At 40.5% G+C, this 11,039-nt stretch overlaps 1 protein-coding gene across 1 annotated transcript; it reads right to left on the bottom strand.

Annotated features, from left to right (window-relative positions):
• Positions 1-3,727: 3,727 nt before the first annotated feature.
• Positions 3,728-4,864, bottom strand: LOC120536394 (interferon-inducible GTPase 5-like). The gene has a single exon (XM_039764717.1). It carries the CDS (start codon positions 4,862-4,864, stop codon positions 3,728-3,730), a length of 1,137 nt encoding a protein of 378 aa, XP_039620651.1.
• Positions 4,865-11,039: the final 6,175 nt, after the last annotated feature.

Below are 11,039 nucleotides of genomic sequence, written 5' to 3' on the forward strand. Positions count from 1 at the left end.
TAACAGCAGAACAATGTTTTTCACTCATACATACTGTACATACATATATTATATTGCACTTGTCCCTTATCTAATGTTAACTTAGAATGAAGGTGCACTCGGTTAGATTGGCCACTTAGCTGCATTCAGCATGGTGATGGCTGAAGGACAGAAGTTGTTGCTCAGTCTATTTGTCTTAGTCTTTATGGATCTGAAACGTCTGCCTGAAGGCAGGTGTTCAAACAATGAATGTCCTGGGTGTGATGGGTCCTGAAGAATTTTCTTAAATTTTCAGGTCACTCTACAGATATTCTATGGGGCTTGAGTCTGGGCTTTGGCTGGACACTCCAAACATGTCTTGGCTGTATGATTTGGGTTGTTGTCTTGCAGAAAATCTCAGTTTGAGGTGGTGTGAACTCTACTGGAGGTTTTCTCTTTCTTTTTGGCTGCATTTATCTTTCCCTCAGTTCAGACCAGTCTCCTGTTCCTACCCCTGAGAAGCATCCCCATACCAAGATGCTGCCACCACAGTGATTCACTATAGGCATGGTGTTAGGTAGCTGTTGAACACTGCTTAGAGTTCTGCCCACACATTTCAACTGTTGCCTCACCAGACCAGATAGTCACTTTCTTCATGCTCTCAGAGTCCAAGTTGGTTCTCATTTGTCTTTTACTCAAAAGTTGCCTCATAGCCACTCTTGCATAAAAGCCTAATTGATGGAGTGCTGCCAAAATGGCCATTTTTCTGACAGGTTCTACCATCTCAGCACTGGACTGCTGAAGTATCTTTTAAAGTCAACACTAGGGTCTTGGTCACCTCCCTGATTAAGACCCTTCCTGCCCGGTTACTTAATTTGGCTTGATGCCCAACTCTTGGTAGAGCCTTGATAGTTCTAAACTTCTTCCATTTTACAATTATTGAGGCCACTGTGCTCCTATGAACACCCAAAGCTTTACAAATGGCTTTACCCTCTTCTCCTGATCCATACCTCATCACAGTTCAAACAAGAGGTTTTACAGAGAGTTACTTGGATACCATGGCTTGGTTTTTCTCCTGACATGAAGTGTGAACTTTGGGACAGGTGTGTACTTTTCTAAATTATGTCCAATCGAATCATTTTGCCACAGGTGGACTCCAATCAAATAATAGACCCATCTCAAGAAGAATGAATGCAAAAAATAAAGCCCTTTGATGGACTGGCACCCTGTCTCCCTGTCTGGGGTTTGTTCCTAATGTAAAACAAGTTTTAGGCACCAATAGTAGTCCTTCCCGTGGTATAGCATGGGTGTATATGAAATAAATTTTTTGAATTAATGAAATTATTCACTTTAAATGAAACTGACAACGCATTTTTAAATTGCACTATCACAATGAAAGTAGATAAGAAAACACCTAGGTGACAAAAAAGCTAATAGAGTACAGCAGTTAACCCGTCCATAGCTACATGATCAACAAGGACTAGTTTATTTTCCATCAGATGGAAATTATTTAATTCATGCCTTTATAGTGTTAAAAGATATACCTAGAAGAGTCAAAATGGAGCTATAGACATACCTTGTTACAAAATTATTGTTAATTCGATGAATAACACATCAAAGATGATATTCTTGAAGGATGTGGCTTCTTGCACTCATTACTCAGTTACTTGCTTTATACCTGAGATGCGGAAATCAAGCCTTTACTTTGGTGTGGATCTGTTTGGTCATAAAGAAACTGCGAATCAAGAACACAAGTCTCTTGCCAAGAATATTTGTGATGCTGGAAAAGTCGGCAGCCGTTACATTGGCATTAGTGCAATGGAGCCATAAAGGATGACACATCAGTGTAATGTTTTGACTGATTGAAGACACTTCAATTGAAATGGTGGTGACTTGGTACACAGGCATGATGACATCTGTACTTCACCGCATTGACTTTTGTTATTTCTTTTACACCAGGCTTTAAGAATATGAAAATCAAAGCTCCAGCATATCAGTGTTAAATCACTCAGAAAAATCAGTGAAACAATTCAAAGAGAGACTAGCATCAAGAACACAAACTCACGGTCATATATTTTAGGAAAAGACACCACATAGAAGAAGAAGAAGAAGAAGAAGAAGAAGAAGAAGAAGAAGAAGAAGAAGAAGAAGACCACATCTGGTATCACAGATACTGTGGGGATCAGGAAGATAAACTGTTGATCCAAGGAGAGGCATGCCACTAAGTATGCTGTTAGATACAGTTAGTAAGAAGATGCTTCTAAATTATGCAATGGTTTGCAGGAGGAGAAGGAAATGAAGTGTTCTGTGGTGGGACATGGCCTCATGCTAAGAAACTGTGCCTGGTTAAGAACTGGTCTATGTAGGCACTATATTTATCTACTCATACATCCATTCTCTAAACCTACTTTATCCTAACCAGGGTTGTGGGGAGCCTAGAGTCTATCCCAGCATGAAGAGGGTGCTCACTCCACACACACTAGGGCCAATTTTAGGATCGAAAATCCAGCTGAGCTACATGTCTTTAGACAGTGGGAGGACATCAGAACCAGAAAACCACCGGAAATCCACGTATCAAACATGAAAACTCCATGCAGGAAAAAAATATAACCTTTCAAAGAAAAGAATGTCAGGCCTACTTTAAAATATGCAGGGTTGGATATTTTTTGGGGATGCTTTACTGCATTTACCATGGGTTGTCTTGAATCTGCATAAGGAGCAATGAAATCTCAAAACTATCAAGACATTCTGGAGTGAAATGTAATGCCCAGAGTCAGAAAGGCCTGTCTCAGTCGCAGGTCATGGACCTTCCAACTGGATAATGAGCCAAAATACACAGCTAAAACACCCAAGAATGGTGAAGAAGAAAACATTGGATTAGTCTGAAGTTGCCTTTCATGAGCCTTGATTTCAATCCCATCTATGGAAAGAAATGAAGCATGCTGTCTGTAGAAAACCCCTTCACACCTGACCCAGCTGAAGCAGTTTTCTCATGAAAAGAGTGGGCCAAACCCGTGGACAGGTGAAGAAGAAGCCTTATGGAGAGCTCCAGGAATTGTTTGTAGTGACTGTAAACTCTAAAAGTTGCACAACAAAATATTAGGCTAAGGGTCCACATGCCATTTTCATTTTGTCTTATTACTTGAAATATTATTTTGAATCAAACCTCTAAAGCAAAGTCTTTGTTGAATACCGAGCAAACAATGATGGGTGACAATTACTTCTGTCAGTTTCAAGTTATTGTAATTGTGAGTTCTCTTTTCTTGGAGGGGTACCAAAACATTTGTCTGTGTTATTTTTTTTTTTTTGTTGTGAAACTATTGCGTTTTTATTAATTGTCCAAAGTGTAATCATTCTGTCATTTTAATGAGGACCAGTTTAAACAGGACAACAGGGAACACACAGAGAGTCACAAGTCAGTTTCATTTCCACCATCAAGAAGCTGCTGATCCTAAAGATGACCCGTCATGCCAGTGGAGCTCCAACAATAAGCTAACCTCTTCCACCCATCCCATTAGTTTGTCCAACTTACGACCTGATGCACGCACTTCCTGAAGTCCTGAGTATAGAAGAGTGCACCAGTGTGGTTCTGCTATTATTTGCTAAAACCCCATCAGAACTCTTTGCTGTTTTTTGTTTCCCTTTGCACCATACTTACTTATAATTTAACTGACACTTAATGAAGGTGACAAGAGAGATTTTATATGATTAAATATCATTTATAAGAAAATTACTATATTTTAAATATTTCTCCTGAACCTCATTTTTACTAAACAGCTTCCTTTACCACATTCAACGCAGACTCGGCAAATTCCTTCACAACTCTCTCCAGCATCTGATGGATAATATCAAAAGAGCAAGGAGGAATGAAAATAAAACGAAAGAAGCCTTGCAAGACATTATACCTATTTTTTGAAGCAAAAATGGTCTGAACAGAAGTTGGGCTAATGTCCAACACTAAAGGATGTTTTACTTCTGCCTTTAAAACTTTTGCACATTTCCCGACTTTATCTGCAAGTTGGTCCAGAGACTCATCATCCAGACCCATATACCTACGGATTAGCAAAAGGGCTTCCACAACAGCAGCCATATTATACACACAGGACGTCCCAGGAATTGGAGTCTCGCCTCCTTTAGAAGCCATCGAAGCAAACAGTGGGATCATTCCTTTCAGGGTAGTCTGTTTCGTATCAATCAGGTGCTCTGCGGTCTCAGAAATAAGGTGGGAGAAGATCTCTCTTTTTCTTTTTGGTAGTTCCAATTCAAGAGCTTTGCACAGCTCCTTAAAATCAAAATCGTTCACGCGGTAGCTCGACACAAGAAAGACGCGAGGATTCTCCACTCCATTTTCCACCAAACGTTTAAAGCAATACTTTTTGATTTTTTTGAGTTCCTTCTCTCTTTTGCTGTAAACACCATTCAATTTAAGAACATATTCATCGATATCTACTTTGCTGCGAATGAGATACAAGTCCTTATTCATTCTGTTGATCTCTTTGACAAGACATCCATCATTCTCCTTAAACCTGTTTCCGGTTATTAAAAGAAAGAAGTGATATTTTTTAAAATTAAATGTCTTGAGGTATTCCTTGATTTGGAACTGAGGTGTGCCAACTCCTGGGAGATCCCATAAATAGACAGAAGGAAGAGTTGGATGCAAGTAAGACATCAGTTCCAAGGTTTGCTCCGTTATACCCTCTTCCGCTGCTCCAGGATCACCGGATTTTACACCTCGAATAGCATTTATGAAGGCCGACTTGCCCGTACCTGCTTCTCCTGTTACAGCAATGTGGAACTCTGTACGGTCAAGCTTGTCTCGAATCTCAAAGACGATGTTCTCTAGTCCACTTTCCTTAAGAGCTGGGAAGAGCTTTTCAGCTTCCTCATGAATAAAGTTTTTAAACATAGATAGTAGATTTCTGAAAGAAAAGATGATGAATGTAATAAGAGTAGCGCTGCAAAAAACATTTTGTAGGACTACAAAGTTTGTTGGTGATTCTGTAACAATCATAGTTTGTGCAAGATGTCTCATGGGCAAACAAATTTTCTAAAGAGAGCAAATCTGACTGTTTGTGCAGGTTTTTTCATCAGGTTAAAGAAGCACAGAGAAGATTGAGGAGCTGTATGAAACAATGAGACTTCTTACACATGTTAGGTTTGTTTTCAATTAATTACATTATCATTTTTTTACCTTTTTACTTTCTCATATACTGTACGATGTGTAGGGAAAGTATTGTAATCGTCCAAAAGTTCGATTTTGAGATTTTGATGAATCTCGACGTCTTAGACCTTCCTGAGTCCAATTTACTTTCTCGTGGGGAAAGTATTGTAATTATCCAAAAATTCGATTTCGAGATTTTGATGAATCGCCACGTTTTAGACCTCCCTGAGTCCAAAAATACCATTTTTGGAATTATACCTGTGTGTCTGTCTGTCTGTGTGCGCGCGTGTGTGTATGTGTGTAAACATGATAACTTGAGTATGCGTTCACTTAGGTCAACCAAATTTTGCATACAAGTATTAGGTGCAAAACATAGCTTTCTTTCGATTTTTGAGCTGTTTCTGCTAACCGGAAGTAGTACTTTTTATTCATGCAGATGCAGAGTTCGATTTATTCAACTTTATTTTTATAATAATTGCTCAGTATATTATTAATTTGATTTGTTGTTGATGGTGATTTAATGTAATATAATATACAAATATAATCATTGTTTTGCAGTTTACTCCTCAAATATCCATTCCCATATATGAGTATACGAGAAAGTCGAGGGGAGGCCACTCCTAATTTTTTTGATAATGTTGTTGGCTTTGGTTGTTTGCTTGCTTGTAAATGGACGGTAATTTTTTATATGTTTATTTCCATGGGCTCTCATTGCCACTTCCTTTATGCCACCATGTTATAAAACGTTCCTGACACAGTTCAAATTATGTATGAACTTTATGGAAATAAAAAAGAAACTCCTCACAAGAACTTTTTTTGTTTTTGAGCTCTCTTCTTAGGAAATGTATGGTCTGTAGTGCCATCCAAAGCAATAACCATTGATCTTAACTTAATTATGTTTCGAGCTTGGCTATGGCTGACCTCCCTTCTGAATGTAGCATCACAAAAATGAAACTGAAAAAAAGAATGGGCCAGGAGTGTATAGAAAAATCATGAAAGTGAATTATATCCCTGGACTGTGAGACATGATGTTTTTGAAAGGTAAAAGGAGTTGAACGTTGTCAACTGGAATGCGTACATTTGTAGATGGATGGTCAAATGAAGGTCTTTGTAACTAAGCAAAGTTGAGCAAGCAGCATGTTTTACATTAAATGTTGAATCAGATGTGTGACACTTCATGCAAATTACACAAAGGTACATTAAAGACTAACAACCAGGAAGCACATCTGTGCATGAAGCCATCAAGGAAAATCTGAAACAAAACTGCTTGGCCATGTCGATCAACCGCAGACCCTGACAGTTTAGCCCAGCAAATGAGGATGGTGCACTGAAGGACCTTCTTTTGATCTATGACATTTCCTATGATGTTAAATACTTTAGCCAGCAATATGTTTCTTACAGTACACCATGTAGTTTGTAGTGATGGCTAAGAAAAAAAAAGAAAAAAAAAAATCTAATGTTTTAATGAAGAATGGAGATAAAGTTCCTGAAAAAACAAATGTCTGTGGAGACAAATGAAACATCCATGAAAAAATCCCATATAACTCGTGGCGCATAATTTACAAGTCATTCAACCCTATCCAATATTTTTATAAAAATATCGTGAAATAAACTGTTTAGATCACAAATGGCCAATGAGATATAACAGAGCATTTGAATGATAGGGGGCAGCATGGTGGCACAGTGGTAGTGCTGCTACCTTCCAGTTAGGAGACCTGGGTTCGCTTCCCAAGTCCTCTCTACGTGGAGCTTGCATGTTCTCCCCATGTCTGCGTGGGTTTCCTCCAGGTGCTCTGGTTTCCTCCCACAGTCCAAAGACATGCAGGTTAGGTGGATTGGCAATTCTAAATTGGCCCTAGTGTGTGTTTGAGTGTGTCCTGTGGTGGGTTGGCACCCTGCCCTGGTATTAGTTAGTGCCCTGTATTGGCTGGGATTAGCTCCAGCAGGCCCCCATGACAAATGAAACATCCATGAAAAAAATCCCATATAACTCATGGCGTATAATTCACAAGTCATTCAACCCTATCCAATATTTTTATAAAAGTATCGTGAAATAAACTGTTGAGATCACAAATGGCCAATGAGATATAACAGAGCATTTGAAGGATAGGGGGCAGCACGGTGGCGCAGTGGTAATGCTGCTGCCTCGCAGTTAGGAGACCTGGGTTCGCTTCCCAAGTCCTACTTGCATGGAGTTTGCATGTTCTCCCCGTGTCTGCGTGGGTTTCCTCCCACAGTCCAAAGACATGCAGGTTAGGTGGATTGGTGATTCTAAATTGTCCCAAGGGTGGGCTTGGTGTGTGTGTCCTGCGGTGGGTTGGCGCCCTGCCCGGGATTGGCTCCTGCCTTGTGCCCTGTGTTGGCTGGGATTGGCTCCAGCAGACCCCCATGACCCTGTGTTCATGATAGACCCCCTCCCATACCCCACCTTCTGTCATCACATTTACATTCAAATCCACAACTAGAGTACCACTGGATTGTTTAGTGTCGGTCTGGAATCGACCCCCTGCTTGTTGAAGTATCTTTGATATGCACAAGTGTAAGGCAGATTCTCTTTTGCTCTCTTTTCTTTATCAATCAATCTTTAGTTATGCTTGTCTCTCAGTTTATGCTTTATGTTGCTGTCAAGTGGTCAATGAATAAGCTCGGTCATTGTCAACGCGCTCTTCATTTAGTGTGATGAGACAAATTGATTTAACAATGATTTAGTGAAAATACAGGTGTTTGTGACATTGTGACCCTACAACTGGATGGCCTGACGTGGATTATGGGACACAAGTAATGTGAGATTTCTTTCATTGGTGTTTTTGATGATGTTTGCTGTTGTCCTGTGTTGGTCTCCACGGACTCCCATCATATCACAAACTTTGTTATCTTCATTATGCAAGTAAACATGAGATTAATAATTTTTCTAGGCCATCACTGCAAACTATGTGGGGTACTAAAAGTCAGGTCATTTTTTAACCAGGGTTGCAAGGGATGGTTGGAGCCTATCCCAGCTAGCATAGCATGAAGAGAATAACAGACCCTGGATAGGACACACGGTGAACACATACACACATACCAAACGCACACACACAGGGCCAATTTAGTCTCACCAATTCACCTAATGTGCGTCTCTTTGGGACAATGGGATGAAACCTACTGTGGAGAGCGGCTGGGGGTGGTACCCAGTCGGGATGCCTGGAAGGACCGGAAGAGGGAATACGCCTCCTCCAGACCACGAGGGGTCAGCCGCCCTGGTTGGGATGGGGACCATGGGAACAGAGCATGCAAGCGCAACCCTATAGGGGCCCGTGGTCACCGCTAGGGAGTGCCCTAATACCTGAGAGCCCTGGATATCAGCACTTCCAGGATTACCAGGGACACCTGGAGTGCTTCAGCCGGCACTTCTGCCACACCAGGAAGTGCCGGTGGAAGTTCATCGGGAGACACATAAAAGGGGCCGCCTCCCTCCATTCAATAGTTGGAGTCAGGTGGAAGAGGATGAAGCCTGGAGGAGAAGAATGGAGTGGAGGCAGTCAGGAAAAGAGGCATTATTGTGAAAGGCCTGGACTGAGGGTGATTAGTGCAGGGGCACTGGGTTGTGCGTCTGCACTTGTAAATAGTCGAAACGAATAAACGTGTGCTTGGGTGTAAACCATCGGTGTCTGCCTGTGTCCAGGCTGCTTTCCACACTATGCAGACTTGGGAAGGACATATAAACTTCACACAGGGAGGACCCGGAACACAAAACCTGTGACTCCTTACTGTGAAGCAGCAGGTCTACAATACAATTTATTTTTGTAGAGCCCAAAATCACACAAGGAGTGCCACAATGGCACAATGCCTCTTGACTTCCCCCCAGCCTTGACTCTCTAAGAAGACAAGGAAAAACTCCCCCCCCCAAAAAAAAAACCATAGTAGGAAAAAATGGAAAAACCCTTGGGAAAGGCAGTTCAAAGAGAGACCCCTTTTCAGGTAGGTTGTGTGCAGTGGGTGTCAAAAAGAAGGAAGTCAATACAATACAATACACAGAACAGAACAAATCCTCAACACAGTATACAAATAAAAATTTTAGAAATACGTAGCAGAATTTAACAGTAGATTATATCACATAATATGATTTGTGCTACAGAGCATGGAAGTTCAACCTTATAGGGGCCCGTGGTCACCACCAGGGGGCGCCCAAATACCTGAAGGGCCCTGGATGTCAGCAGTGGGAGTGCTTCCATTGTGCCACTGTGGTATTAAAAGTAACTTATAAAATGTATAATGTTTGGGTGGAGGATCCATTTAAGGCAGATATGAGCTACAACTGCTAGAGCATTTTAATATGTTTTTTATTTTTATAGGCATTTACATTTCAATGAACAACACCCAGGTCTCTGGTTGCTATTAAAAATGAAGCCATGCCTTTACACCAAGTGCTACCAAGAAAGGCTTCAGCCTCAGGGGCGCTGAATTTGGTCTAAGTGGGTATAAAAATGGATACAAAACTTACAGATCAATGAACTTTAATACTGTAATCTTGGAGTAATGCGCAGGTAATAACAATGCATATAACCCAACATCACCATGTAAAGTTATCATCTCTTCCTGCACCTCTATGTCATTTATTCAAAATATTTGCCTTAAACTGAAATTGCAGTCACACAATAATGAGGCACAGCACAGTCATAAGAAAAACTGGAGAGAATGACATAGGTAGAACTTTATTTATCCCAGTGGGAAATTTCTGGGATCCTGAGTTGGTTTGTCATGTGGTGGGTGTGGCAATGCGCTGTATCAGCACATGCTCCTAACCTCTCTCTTTCTCAATAAATCATATTATTATATTATGACAAAACACTAACCTCCGCTCAAATGTACACATGAATGACTTAAAAGAGAGGAAACTTCTGCCTTGCCAGTCCCATTCAGGCACTGTATACGTTTATTGATGCTGGTATAAAGGAACGCCAGTCACGTTTCTTGACAAACGTCTCCTCGATAATTCAATATTAGCTACAAGTCCTCAGGGATATTGTCCACTAAAGAGCATGGAGGAATGGGTACTTTCACCTGGAAACATCTTGTGGAAAGGGTACCATCACCTGGAAACATCTTGGCTAGTCCACGAGATGCTGTACCTCATTGTTGAAGTGTAAAAACCAGCTCCAAAAAGCAAGAGTCAATGACTTGAGTGGTGGAATGGAGAAGATCTCCAACTTGAATAAAAAAGAGAGAGGAAACTATGACAGAAACCTAAGGTCTGGCATAAAGATGAAAGATGCCTCACGCCTGGACAAACTTGTTAAGAAGGCAGGCTCCATTGTAGGATTAAAGTTGGACAGTTTAACATCTGTGGCAGAGCGATGGGCACTAAGCAAACTCCTGTCAATCATGAATAATCCACTGCATCCACTTAACAGTGTCATCTCCAGGCAGAGGAGCACCTTCAGTGACAGACTGCTATCACCGTCCTGCTCCACTGACAGACTGAGGAGACCCCACACTATGCGACTCTTCAATTCCACCCGGGGGAGTAAATGCGAACATTAATTTTATTTAAATTTTTTTTCATTTTTCTTACTATTTAATTTGATATTGTTTGTTTGTATCAGTATACTGCTGCTGGATTATGTGAATTTCCCCTTGGGATTAATAAAGTATCTATCTATCTATCTATCTATCTATCTATCTATCTATCTATCTATCTATCTATCTATCTATCTATCTATCTATCTATCTATCTATCTATCTATCTATCTATCTATCTATCTATCTAAACACAAATATTGCAAAAGAGATACCACCCAAAGCCAACATACTTCATCATGTCTATGCGTTTTAGATGCAAAATGTGTACTCAGAAACTACTGCACCACAATAGCATTTCTAATCATTTTCTTTATTAACTATTATTAGTATTACTATTATTTCGGCCATCTTCTTCTAT

Source organism: Polypterus senegalus, chromosome 10 (assembly GCF_016835505.1).
Source record: "Polypterus senegalus isolate Bchr_013 chromosome 10, ASM1683550v1, whole genome shotgun sequence".
NCBI lineage: Eukaryota > Metazoa > Chordata > Cladistia > Polypteriformes > Polypteridae > Polypterus > Polypterus senegalus.

Bases quoted from the DNA above. Each gene is read 5' to 3' on its own strand.
- LOC120536394 (XM_039764717.1), bottom strand. From the start codon at position 4,864: ATGTTTAAAAACTTTATTCATGAGGAAGCTGAAAAGCTCTTCCCAGCT.